The 13,679-nt window shown below is 48.0% G+C and overlaps 1 protein-coding gene across 3 annotated transcripts in view; it reads left to right on the top strand.

The window, feature by feature from the left end:
* PLXNA1 (plexin A1) overlaps window positions 1–13,318 on the top strand; it is a 324,181-nt gene extending 310,863 nt beyond the window's left edge. For all 3 annotated transcript variants that reach the window (XM_054034036.1, XM_054034037.1, XM_054034035.1), the window contains exons 31-32: window positions 668–818; window positions 7,183–13,318. In XM_054034036.1, the coding sequence (XP_053890011.1) occupies window positions 668–818; window positions 7,183–7,278 (247 nt within the window). In that variant the 3' untranslated portion in view covers window positions 7,279–13,318. The remainder of the gene's footprint in view (window positions 1–667; window positions 819–7,182) is intronic.
* The last annotated feature ends 361 nt before the right edge of the window (window positions 13,319–13,679 follow it).

The following is a 13,679-nucleotide window of genomic DNA, read 5'->3' as shown; positions in this document are numbered from 1 at the left end:
CAGTATAGATGTGGATGTGAAATTATCACAAGTGTATGCACTGAATGTGAAATGCCATCTTTGGCTTTCTGTGACACAGTAAACTTCCAAGAGAATCACTGCAAACAAACAAATTGTTACATATGGCGGCACCTCGGGGGCAGGGTTTTTGACTGGAATAGCAGAAAGGATTTGGGGATATTGGGTCGTGAGGGCAAAAGTGGGTAGTTTGGAAGGTCGTGGAAGGGAATAGTGGGTGGTTTGAGGATGGCAGGTGGAAAATCATTGAGAGCACCTGACTTTAACTATCCCATCTGCTTCAGTATAACAAGAAGTTAATTTAAGGGGGAGGTAGTGTGGCCTACTAGACAGAGCACTGGAATGGGCTCTAGGGGACCTGTGTTCAATTCCCTGCTCTGCCTCCTGATGGCTGGGTGACTTATCCCTTCCCCTTTCTGTGCCTCAGTTACCCCAGCTATAAAATGGGGATCCTGATACTGACCTCCTTTGTAAAGCACTTTGAGATCTATTGATGAAAAGCACCATATAGTACTATTACTGTGAAACAAAAGGCTCCTTGTATTCACCTTTCAGTCTGCCCACAGGGTGTTCTCAGGGGGAGTCCCAAGGAGGCCTGCCCCTCTCCCTGTTTCAGACACACTATTCTGTTTCTCCTACCCCCCTGTAGATATTATGCAGATATTGCTAAAATGCCAGCAATCAGTGACCAGGACATGAGTGCATACCTGGCGGAGCAGTCCCGGTTACACCTGAGCCAGTTCAACAGCATGAGTGCGCTGCATGAGATCTACTCGTACATCACCAAGTACAAGGATGAGGTAAGTCAACAAGGGCTGGGGCATCTTGTTTTCAAGCAAGGGCACATCCCCCGCCCACTTTCTGCATTCCCCCTCTTGCTGCCCAGAAAAATTATCTCACAGGAAATACAGAGAGGAGAAAAATTGCTGTTGGTGGCTGGATTCAACTCACTTCTGGAAGCACATCTGGATCATAGCAGCCTGCACAATGAAAGTGTGTAGTGAAGTAGCCCCGTGTGTAGTAAAGTTACGTGTCCCATTACTGTGTGTGTGTGTGACTACCAGCCAATGATAGAAGTTACCAAGCACTAATACACTTCATAACCTCCACATACCTGGATTCACACTCACCTTGAGTGAATGTGATGATTGTACAAGTGACGGAAGGGGCTGAGAGCAGTGAGTAGAGCCAGGCACAGTGAAAGGAGGTGGTGTTCAAGCTTTTCCCGACTGCTCTCTTCACTCCTGACTTTGCTATTCCACTCTAGAGATGACCAGCAGCTCTTCATGCTGTTCTTATCATGGGCACTCGCCCATCTGCTCTTCTGATACCCCTCCATTCCAACGTGCAGCAGCTCCTCCAGTCCTGGGCCTTTCCTGAGCATACATTCTGATAAGGGTATTGTTTTGTACTCGTATTTCCTCTGGCAAGTAGCATGGGAAACTGCTAAACTCCTTTCCCATGTGAATGAAATCAGGATTTGAACTCCAGTCTGCCTCGCCTCATCTCACCGCCTTCCCTTCCTCTTCCCCACGTGCTGTAAATGACCCCATAGCACAGCAGAACCCATGAAGGTACCCAAGTCACCTTGCTCGCAATCCCAGGGGTGCACTTGGAGGGATAAGGTGTCCATGCCAATAGGCCTCTTCGAATATTGACAAGAGTGGTTAAAAACCCATCTGTTGTAAATTGTACAAATTAACTTCATAAAGCACTATTCAAACACACTCTGCAATACTTTATTAAAGCAATACAATATATAACTGTTGTATATCTATAAAAACATAACCTAGATTTTATTGTCCCAATAAAGCAGAGTGAAAACTTGTGTTTGAGTAGTGGTTTGTTTAGATAAAAAGCCTTTGCCCCAAGCTGCTGCATTGTCTCCTGAGAGAGACAGGGTGTCTCAGCCGTGAGAGAGCCAGGAAGAGGTGAGGGCCATCAGTAGACAGGTAGCCAAGAGTGCTGTGGGACAAGGTAGAGCAGAACAGATTACAAGGGGTGCTATAGGTTAAGTTTAGGAGCAATAGCAGAGCTGTGTGGGGAGAGCCCAGGTTTGGGGTGACAGGGTCTGCTGCAAGTGAGGGCTGTTACACATTGGCCGAGCTGGGAGCGGTCTGGGTTGAAATGCATTGGCAGAGGTGTGGGGAGGAGCATTTCATAACACCTGCCAGCCCTGTGCCTGGCTCCTCAGCCGTCAGGCTTTCATCAGCACCAAAAGTCACCTAAGCCTCAAAAATCAACCACAAGCCAGCCACTGTGTGAGAGTTGTCGGGGAGGTGTGGGCGGAGGTGTGATATTAACGAGCTGCTCTTTGAAGATGCAGGGTGAGTAGCCAACCTGTGTTCTTGCCAGTTCACTGCAGTCTGGCATCTGTTGAATGTTCCCCCATAGCCCACTCTGAAAGCACCACTAGTGTGTTCTCAGCTCTCAGGAACTTCTTTTATTATTCGTAATGGGATTAATAAATCGCAGCTGTTCCCTTTGTTTGTTTTCATTCATTAAGCACAATTACATGCAGCCCGATTGCACCCTCTTTGATGCGAAATGGGAGAGAATCATTTTTCCTGTTGTTCAGTGCAGTAATATGCTGTCATTGGCTGTGAATGAAAATCATAATTAATTTTCATTTGGGTACTTGCATCTTCATAATCACTGGTCCCGGCTCCTTACAGCAGGTGACAGGCATGTATCTCTCTTTATACTCTGCATGGATTTCTTTTTGCTGTGTTGTTTTCCATAAGGACAACAAGATAACAGATAATCAAATAAAGAGAAGGCAGGTTGTGAATCTTTCAGCACTCTCAGACTTCAATGATAAACTGTTCTCTTATCAGGAGAGGCAGCGGTGAGGTGGGTACAGGGGACTAGACTCAGATTCATATTCTCTGTCTGATCCTGTCCAATTCTGATTCAGATGCCTTTAAGAAATGTGTTTTTTGACTGCCAGATGAATATTTAGGGGTGGTTGGGTATAAGGTGCGTTGGTGCCATCTAGAGGCTGGTCTGGTTAATAGAAGGGACGTGTATATTGAGATTATAGAGTATGCAACTGGATATGACTATGAGCCCATCAAGGCTTCTATTCTGCCTCCAGGTTTGGCCTATAGCTGATGCTTCAGAGGAAAGCAAATAAAACCCTTGTAGTGTACTTGGCTAATTGTGACATGCACATAGGGGAGATTTCTTCCTGAGTGTCACAAGTGATCAGCTGGTACTCTTGTGGAGCAGAACTACAAATGTTGCTCTTGGTGGCCATGAAACTAAGCAGCCCTTTCTAAAGTCCAGCTTCAAGATTTGACTTGATGGGATGAACAATCCCAGAGTTTGAATCAGGATGGAAATAGTCAGAAAGTTACATCCCCTCCACAAATGCCCACTTTGTGCCGCATGCTTTCAGCTCTGGTTTTGGATGTTAGGTAGGTCGGATGTCCTCCTAAGGACAAAAATTCCAAAGAGTACAGTGAAAACCCAGGAGGCCCCGTCCCATAATCTGGGAACAAAAGGTCACTAAACCAAATTAATGGGCAGCCAAGAACCATGGCAAGATTTGGAAGAGCGCTGGAGGAGCCTTTCATGACTCTCGGTATCTTTTGTGGCTGCATCCCCTCAGGACGTAAGTGAATCTCGGGGATGAATTTTTCTCCTCATGCTATAGTATCTCAGCCAGGGTCTGATCCTCACAGGTACTGAACACCCCCAATTCACACCGAAGTCAAGTATTCAGCATCTTGCTGGATTGAGCGCTTGGTTAGGTGCACTGCAGGAGGGGTAATTTCATCCTTATCTGAAGTCAGCTATAGCCCAGGGCTGGCTACTAGGCCAGACTGACTGGAATCACCTGCACTGCACTGAGATGCACGCTGAGACCCTGAGTCTCCCAGCATCCAGCGCTGCATATTCCCCACAGCACGTCCTGTGTGCTCAGTGCTGGAAAGCTGCAGGGCGCTGCAGCGACTTTTAATCAAAAAGAGCTGATTTCCCTATTAAGGAGTTACCTGTAGGGTTTGTGATGGACTTTTGCCTGCCTCCTAGTAAGTCTGTTAATTATACAACAGTTTGTTTCCAATTATGCAGCCAATGAAATGGTTAATCAAATCCCCTTTGACGGATGCCTTGACATTTAATTGCAAAAAATTTGGTCTCCTGACAAACTTACCTGGGGAGACAGGATTTCTGTCAGGTTTGTTTTTAAATCCACTGTTCTGTGTCTGGTGGCACAATGTTAGCTAGCTGGACTCAGCGCTTCAGACTCCTGGGTGATGGGTAGACGAGCAATTACCCCTCTTTTATGTGTCCATTACCCCTCCCTCGCCATGCTGACTCTTGCCTTCAGCCCCCCAGCCTCTCCCTGTGCCTTTAGTAATGTCCCAGTTCATGTAAATACCAGAGAAATGTGCTCCTCCCATCCTCTGATCTGTCACCAAAAGACGAGTTTGTTTAGCGAAATGAGATTCCAATGGAGAAATCCCGTTGTCTATGTTTGCAATGTTGCGAGCACTTCTCCTGCATAGCAGTGTGGCTTCCCATTGACTGAGGCAGAGGTTGCTGAGGCCGCGTGCCTGAATGTCTGCCTGCGTCGCTCCCACAGTGCCAAGTGCCTCATCTCCACTCCTCAGCAGAGTTGTCATTGGCGGAAACGCAGTTAGACAAACTCTAGCCAGGGGGCTTGCTGCTGAGAAGCCATGAAAGGCCTGTGAGTTTGGAGAAGCACCCAGCTACGTGGCTGCTCCGTGCACCCTCAGAAGCTGCTGGGTCAGCATTTGGAGAGCAGGCTCTTTTGAAAGGTTTCCAGTGTTTCTTAGCTAATGGAGCCTGGAAATACCAGCAGAACAATAGCCTTGTTAGGACAGTCCTGTCTCCTGTCCTGGCTGAGTCCCACACATGCAGAGGCAGCTATGCCCTGAGAAATAAAGGCGGTGAAATATTACCTGAAGGTTATTGAAGCTGAAGGTGGTGGGGCAAACCCCACCCTGTGCTGCTGTTTCCTCGGGGCTGTTTCCTTGTCTCCTGTAACTTTTGTTTGCACCTTTCCTGAGGCCTGTGCAGAACACTGGGAGACAGATGAGGCATTGCCTATGCTGCCAGCTGTCACTTTTGCTCCCAGGTTAGACTGTAAGCTCTTCAGGGCCGGGCCCTGTGTCTTCCCACGTGTTTGTACTGTGCGCAGCACATCAGGTCCCTGATCCTGACTGTGGCATCCAGCAGCTACTGCAGCACAAATAATACCAATACAGGGCTTGGTACTGGTTCCCTTTGAGATTTGGGTGACTGTCTGAACTAGTTCTCAGTCAGACTGCTTCAGCTGACCCACTGGCTGAGCCAGCCTGCGTCAATGCTGACCAGTCTCACACTAAGACGAGCACTCGATGGCTTGGTCTACGCTGAAAAGTGACATTGGCATAAACCACACCCCTGACCAACGCACCTATATCAGCAAAAACCGCAGAGTAGACACAACCGTGTCAATGGAAGAGGGCTTCCATCAACATGGCTAACTTCATTGGGGAGGTGTTCCTATGGTGACAGCAAAACTCCTTCTGTCAGTACTGTGGAGCTATGCCGGCGTTGCTAGGCCAGTGTAGTGTCTGTGGTGTAGAGGTACCCTAAGGCCAGATCCTGATCTTGGCTACACTGCTGAAAATCCAGAGCTACTCCATGTCTTCAGCTGAGTTGCTCTGGGTTCACATGGCGTCATTGAAGCTGGCCCCGAGCCTTTTGGGGCCCCTCATTGCATAGCTGGGAATTCTGTTCTGTGGCAGCTGCATACAGACAGACGCTCTATTCATTTGATCAAATTGGGAAGTTAAATAAAACAATCCCCTAGACAGACAGATCAGTGATGTCTGTGTTGGCTAGCGTGTCTTCTAATCAACCACCAACTCAACAATGTTATCCCTAGCTCCTTATTAATAAAATCAAATACATCAGCCAAAATCCAGGGATTTAAATAGACACATGGAAAAGGCAAGATTTTCAGACATGACTAGAGATTGTAGATGTCTGATTGAGACACCTTAAAGGGACCTGATTTTCAAAATGCGCTGTGCATCTGCTCTCTGAAAATCAGGTCTTTCTAAGGTGCCCTAAACTGGGCATCCCCAAATTAAGGCACCCACAATAGCTAGTTACTTTTGAAAATCTTGGTCAGAGTTGTTACCACCTCATGGCCCTTGGTATGTGACGAAAGCTGGAATTGGTCCCTACTGACATTTTTTAGTGCTTTGTGAAGTCTAGTCTGACATATCCCCTTGGACTGGGCTTCCAGCACATCCCTTAGAAGGCTATTTCACAGGAGGATGGATCTTACTCTCCGGAAATTCTTCCTGATGTTGAAAAAAAAAGGAAAATTCAGTCTTGATTTCCTCCTAGTCATAAGCTCATGCTAAATCATTTCTCTCCATCCTCGGGCTTTAGACCCTCCCATCCCCCCCATGCTTTTTTCATATGCTTTTCCCCTTAGCGGTCGCTTAGCCTAGTGGTTCTCAATCTTTCCAGACTTCTGTACCCCTTTCAGGAGGCTGATTTGTCCTGTGTACCCCAAGTGTCACCTCACTTAAAAACTACTTGCTTACAAAATCGGACATAAAATACAGAAGTGTCACAGCCACGCTATTACTGTCACATGGCTTACTTTCTCATTTTTACCATACAATTATACAATAAATTGTGACCCCCCCCCAGGTTGAGAACCCCTGATATAGTAGATAGAGCAGTATAAACGAGTCATTGTCGGTATGAAATTTTAGTTTGCACTGACTTCACTAGTGCTTTTCATGTAGCCTGTTGTAAAACTAGGCAAATATCTAGATGAGTTGATGTACCATCTGGACGACCGCTGCGTACCCCTGCTGGAGAACCACTGGCTTAGCCCATATTTAGCTATTTTAATAACTCCCCCTAGATCAGTCTCTCCCACCTCTGATCAGATTTTGTTGCTTTTCTCTGAATTCCCATCATTAGCCCTATCTTCCTAGTGAGGCGGTGCTCGCAATGAACGCAGCAGTGTGTTTTACCTTGCCTGTTAGTGAGGGCTGACAACTCCCTCCTGGAAGCCGTGGTGGCACTGGTGGACCTGCATTCCTTTCCCATCTTCTCTTTCTAGGTTGCAGGTAACAGTACCACCTTTTCTCACCCTTTCCCCTCTCTTTTCTCCCCTGCCAGATTTTAGCTGCTTTAGAGAAGGATGAACAGGCCCGAAGGCAACGGCTGAGGAGTAAACTGGAGCAGGCAATTGACACAATGGCTCTAAGCAGCTGAAAAGGCCGAGGCAGCCCGGACAGCTTTCCAGCAGTGGATACCACAAGAGAGAGGCCAGCAAGCGGCAGCAGCAGAGTACTTTGGGTCCAGAGCCAAATGGACACGCGGAGCCCGCCGCGTCTCGAAACTCTTAACACAAACGAACCAGGAAACCTACCACCGTATCACACCCAATCCAATCAGACCTATCCAGAGACCTTGCAAAAGGGACGGTGTGGGCAGGAGTGCAAAGGAGCCGAGAAGAACTGCAGGGAGCTTGCAGCGCACCCAGCACAGCTGCTTCGCCTGGGGGCATGTCCCCGATCTGGTGATGGAGGCTGGAGGGTCGGGACTGCACTAACTTCTAGGGCAACATGTCTGATGTTGTTATTTTTAGCGCAGGGAGGGTGGGCGGGGCTTTTCTTTTTTCTGTACTTGACTCGCTCCCCCTTCCTCCCCACCTGCCTCCCAGCTCTCCGCCCATATCCCTTCTCTCGCTCTCTCTCTCGCTCTCTCCCCTCCCCACCCCAGCTCTCTGGCCTTCTGCCATTAGTGTTAACTGCTATATTTGCACAATTTACAAGAGAGAAACAAAAAAATTTTTAATTAAAACAAAGTATAACACAAAGGGGGAGGGGAAGGGAGGTTCTAAATTTTGCAACAAACAAACAAAAAAAGGGGGGGTTAAAAAAATCACTCAAAGGACCAATTCTGGAAGGAGAAGGGTGGGGGTGGGCGGGGAGTGGGAGACAAGTCCCATAACCTTGCGGTAGTTCAGAAAATTTGTCCTGTGCCATGTTTGATTTGAATGTTGTTTAGTGCAGAAAGCAAAACAGGATGTTTTGTTAGCTGAATCAGCTCTAATTTACATGCTGCTTAAGTGGTGTCCGAAGGTCACAATCCAAGAGGAGGAAGAACAGAGAGGGGAGACGATCTAAGGGGCCTTTTCCCAGGGATCGGCCGATGCTGTGAATCGTGGCGGGGGAGTGGCGTGGCGTGGTGTCGACTTCATCCTTGTTTTTATTTGCATGTTGCTATTTCTGTGTGGGGCAGGACAAGCAGATGAAGGAGGAGAATCGTTGAGCTCTTTATAGCCAGAGCTTGTGCTCCATCCTCTCTTGTGAAAGGGGAGTTTCCCGGCAGCATTCCCTGGTGCTGTGAGGGGTGTCTGGGCCATGGAGAAGCCCTCAGGGACCTTTCAGGCTGGGAAGCCGTTGAAAACAGACCTTTCAAATGGGCATCTCCATGACTCCCAAGTGCAGGTAGATGACTGTAGTGGGGAGGTTGATGTTCTGGAAGCTCGAGAGCTTGCGCTACGTCCAAGTGTATTAGGAGCAAAGGGCTTTCAGAACCAAACAGGGATAGCAGGAAGGGAGTGTCAGCATGGGGCTTTGGCATCCTGCCCGGCTTTGCCTCCCTTCCTTCTGACGCCCCCAACGGCCTGAGGTGCTGAGCATCTCAGCACATTTGCAGCTCTTGGTGTCCTTTAAAGCAGCCTTAATGAAGTCACTGATGGCAGCTGGCTCACAGTCCAGCCGGGCTCCGAAACCTCTACAATCCCAGGGTTCTCCCAGCACTACCAAGCAGGCTCCCACATTTAAAGCAGTTGGAGACAGTAGTCCAACATACCCTTTTTTTAAGCAAGGAGCTAGGTGTGAGGTGCGGGGAGCTGTCTGCCTGCCACTCTGCTGTAACTAAGTCTTAACCCACTGCCGCCTAACAGTCCCATTACAAGCTTTTTTGTCTGGAGTTACATCAGTGGATTTGTTTCAGGTTAGGCTTAACCAATCCCAGGAAAGGGGAAGAGGATGTGGGGCATGGGGGCGGCCCTGGAATTTTGACCGTTTTTCTCGGTCCTCTTTTTGTGCTGAGGTAAGGGAAGGGCCCGGGTCACCCGGGGAAATGGTTTAGATCCTTATTTCTCTGCAGAAATCTTTCAGAGACCAGTGATGCCATATAAGGCTTTTCTCAGTAGCTGCACTGGTTCCGGAGCAGCCACCTGGGGCAGAGGGATGTACGGGCCGTAACCTCGGATGGAAGGAAAGCAGAAAAAGAAAAGGTCCAGCCTTGTGTGTGGTTGGTTACAGGCTAAGAGGGCAAACCCTGAGTGGTGATTGCCGTAGCTCTCCAGATCTGAATTCCCCGCGTACTAGGCTGTCTCAGATTCCTGCTGCTACTGTGTTCGCTGTCAGGAGCTGTTGGCACAAAAGGTTGGAGAGGATTCTGTAAACTAAGCCGTTCGATGAGCTTGCCATGCGCTGATTTAACAAAACAGGGGGCAGGCACCACTCACCCTGCCGTTCCCAAGCCCCAGGAGCAAGAGTGTGTGCGTGGCGTGTCTGTGCACAGCTCACACAGTGGTGATGCTAGTTATCCAGATAGTTATATGCTCAGATACTAGGGTGAAGGACGCAATAGAAAACCCTCTGATAGATCATCAGGAGACAGCGTGAAAGGGAGGGTAGGAGGGATTGGGGGGTTTCTGCTGTGGCTGCCATGTTGCACTGTATTTTGGTGGTGCTACACATAGCTCATACCTCCGCTGTGTGTGTACACATACAACCACCCAGTGCCTGTATGTCCTACCAGAGCCCTCGCGTGGCATCACTCAGCCATGGTTGGAAAGGGCCCTGGAATTCCACAGGGCTGATTTCCAGCCCCCTCCTTGTGGAACGAGTGTTTCACAAAGCACCTGAGAATTCTCCTTTTAGCTTTCATTAGCCCACTGAGAGCTAGGTGAGGAGACAAAGCATTCTGACTTGGCCTGCTCCCTAGACCCCAGGAAACCAAACCCAGGCTGGGATCTCACCGGGTTTCTGCCCAGAATGTACCTCTCTTTCCCCTCTCCTTACTCTTTCTTCCCCTCTCGCTCTCCCCCGCCCCCTGCTCTGTCTTTTTGGGTGATTGTTGCATTCTCTCATTTCACTGGAAACCCAGGGATCCATCTCCTTTGGAAGCCTCTGCTTGGCATGTCAGATCCTCATGGCTTTATTATTTAAAGAAACAAAGGTGCCGAGCCGCTGCCCAGACTCAGAGCAGGTGACCAAAACCTTCTATAAACTTACAGTTTTCTTTTGCATACAGTACTGCGAATCTACATTGCTGCCTGGGCCAAGGAGGGGCCCACACCATGCCAGAGGTGGGCTACTGAAAATTTAAAAAACACCGGCTCGGTTTCTGTCCATTTCCTTAGATTGCAAATAAGGGGCGGAGGGGGGAAAATAATGAAGTTTTTAATTAAAAAAATAGTGTGTGTATATATATATATATATATATGTGGTTACAATCTAATTCTTGTGCCCCAGTGGGGTGCTGTATAGTTAACTGAAGGAGAAACAAACCAATATTAAATATTAAATGGATTTACACAGCCAGTGGAAAATACCAAATGATCTGGAAGAAATTTCCAAGCATTTCTCACCAAGCAGAACAATCTTTTGAAGCCTGCACATCTCTAATTACGTTGTAATTTTGTTTTTTGAATTAAAGAAGAAGAGAAGGAGAAGATGATTTAAAAAAATAAAACAACAAAAAACAAAAACAAAAACAAAAAATAAAAAAAAAAGATAAAATAAATACCCAACCCAACCTGAGCCATCTCCGGAGTTGTGGGACCTGTGGGCTGTTGCATGACTGTGCTAGATTTTAGTCTGAGTTGAACTTTTTAAGGAACAAAAACAAAAAACTGCAAGTGTTGAATACTAGAGGTTCGTTTAGACCTTTTCTTTTACATTTTGGAATTAATTTGTCACTTTCTCATCAAAGACAAAAATTAATTTGACTTCAACGGTTTACTTCTCAAAATGGTACTCAAAGACCCTTAAAGGACAGCTGTGTGCCAGCGGGCCCCCGAAAGAGGCAACATCTGTTTCGCTTGCTCTCTTGGGATCTCCTTCAGCAGTTGCAAGAGGGAAGGAATCCTCAAGTGAAACTGGGCTGTGGGCCATGAAAAATTGCTTTGTGGCTACTTTAGAAAATGAAAGCCAGATCCTCAGCTGATGTAAATGGGCAGAGCTTCATTGAAATCAGTGTTTTTTAAGAGAGACGAGGGCACGTTGATCTAAAGTTTTTCCCGTTTCTCCTTCTTGCTGTGTAGCACTGGTTGAAACATGTTCAAGGCCAGTGCCACCAACCTGGCTAGGAATTTACACACATCACCGTGGTATCCTGGCCGTAATAATCCAGATTAGTGGGAAGGGCATTTCTGTGGTGAGGCTGCTTTATTATCTTTAGCCCAAGAATGACTTGAATCAGTAACCAGTTGTTTTTAGATCCTCAAGACGATTTTAATGTAGACAGTTTCTAGGCTGTAATTACACTGCACATGGTTTTTAATGAGGTAGAAGGTATATATGGGTGTGAGCCCAAAGGCATTCTGGACATAGGTTTTGGTTTAGCTATGCTAGAGACGGGGATGAGGGGAACAGTGAAATCTCGATTCAGATCTGCATCCAAAGTTGAGATGCAAGCCTATCTCAGCTAGAGAGGGACTCAGTTCAGATCAGGAGAGTGCAGTTCAGCCTGCCTGCATGTCTACCTGACCTTCCAGCCATTGGGAGCGAGCTCCTGTGTGACCTCCTCCCTTCATTGCTGTAGGGACCCAGCTCCTACCTGCATTTCTCCTTTCCAATCAGTCTGCCTGAGTCATTCATCACCCCGCCCCCCCACCCTTGTGCTGACAAATTGTGAGGTCACCAGCCCTAATCATTGGCCTCAATGAATCAGGCAGGAGGAGCCAGTTGAGAAGGAAGGGAGACCCGGGCCGCTGTTTTAAATAGCAGGAAAGAAGTGAGCGCAAGTCCACGCTGGTGTGTAACAGGATATTGGTATTTTTATAGCTTGACTGACATGAGCACCACATCTGCCTGAGCTGGCATGAGCCCCTCTGATGGTGATAATGGAGCCCAGGATTCCCTGTAAGGGCATTAACTCTGGTCCCGGGAATAGACGCAGCTCCCAGGGCAGGGCAGCCGCCTTCTCTTCCCCTTTCCCCCCACTCATCTTGGCGTGGCATTTCTGGCAGGTGCTTTGGAAGTTTATCAGTTTCTTCCACCAAAGACCCATCCCAGCCCATTCCCACCTTGGAGACAGTGGTCCCATCGCTGCCAGGCCCAGCTGTCGGTGAGGTCAGACAGCGTCTCCATGACTTGAGAGATTCTTAAGAAAGGGACCTTTTTTTTTTAATACTCTCCACTTTTGCTAAGTTGTCAGGTGCTACTTTTAGCCTTTCACATCTAACGCCCAGGGTGCTTGATCGTGCTCAGACTTCTGCCTGGTGCTTCAGAGCCCCCCTCTTGCCCCCAGAACTGGGATCTTCACCGTGCTATTCAAACAGGAACCATGGGAATGGGACGGGGGCAGCAAAGTGGAGACCTCTGCAGGCTTTGACTGTGTAGGTTCTTCCAAAACATCCTGCTGGGAATGAAAACAGGGAGGGAAATGCTTGCCAGAGCCCATGCCTCCTCATCTTCTCTCAGCCCGGAAGCCTGAGCCCTTGGACTTTGGGTGGATCCTGCTTTGCCTGATGCTGGTGTCGGAGAATAGACCATAGGGATCAATGCTGCATTGGCCAAGGGTGGAAATGACCATGTGGCTGTTGCCATCTCGGTTATCTTCTGATTTGGGACACTATTCACACACTTCCGTTCGGTTCAGTTTTAGATTTAAAATGCAGCCAAGCCATGGAAGTGCCCCTCTCTACCCTTCTGTCGAGAATGAGCCCACTCCCTGCTCAGCAGCTGGCCAGCTCACGGGGGCGGAGTGGCCTTGCTCTGGGGGATATAAGCAGAGCTGTGTTCTCTTTGAAGGAACCACAGTGCACAGTTAGCTGTCCTTTAAGAAAGTGGGGGGGAAACCAACAGCAAAAGGCTGAGAACTTTAATAGTAACATACAGAGTCCTGAAAACGTTGTGATTGTTTCAGACTTGAAGCAACTGTGCCAGTGTGGCTGGTCGACACCCTTCGACCGTGTAAATATCCTGCTATTTCCTATTTTAATGTTCTTCAGATTTAGTACTTGTAAATAAACACGCGCATCAAGGAGAGATTAAACATTTTTGCTAAATAACGTGACTTGCCTGGGTTTTTACATGGCTGGGGGAGGGGAGGGATCCAGAACTGGCAATACCTTGTGTTCCTTAGCACGTCTTCTGACTCACGACAGTGATGAGCTGAGCATGGAAGCCAGGAAATGTGGCTCCTAGTCGTCTGCTCTAACAATGACATGTCCTTCCTCCCCCACTAACCACCATACCCCATTGCCTTCCCCACCCACTGATTGCCTGGGGCACATGTGAGGATCTGTATCGGGGCCAGGAGGGAGAGAAGTGGGCCCCATCCATGGGGCTCTTGCAGGAAAGTGATTAAATGAATGGGGGAATTGCCTCTGTCTCTTGTCTCTAGACATTTATAACACACCTATT

The sequence above is a fragment of the Malaclemys terrapin genome, chromosome 7, assembly GCF_027887155.1.
Source record: "Malaclemys terrapin pileata isolate rMalTer1 chromosome 7, rMalTer1.hap1, whole genome shotgun sequence".
Classification (NCBI taxonomy): Eukaryota; Metazoa; Chordata; order Testudines; family Emydidae; genus Malaclemys; species Malaclemys terrapin.
This window is presented reverse-complemented; position numbering and strand designations above follow the sequence as displayed.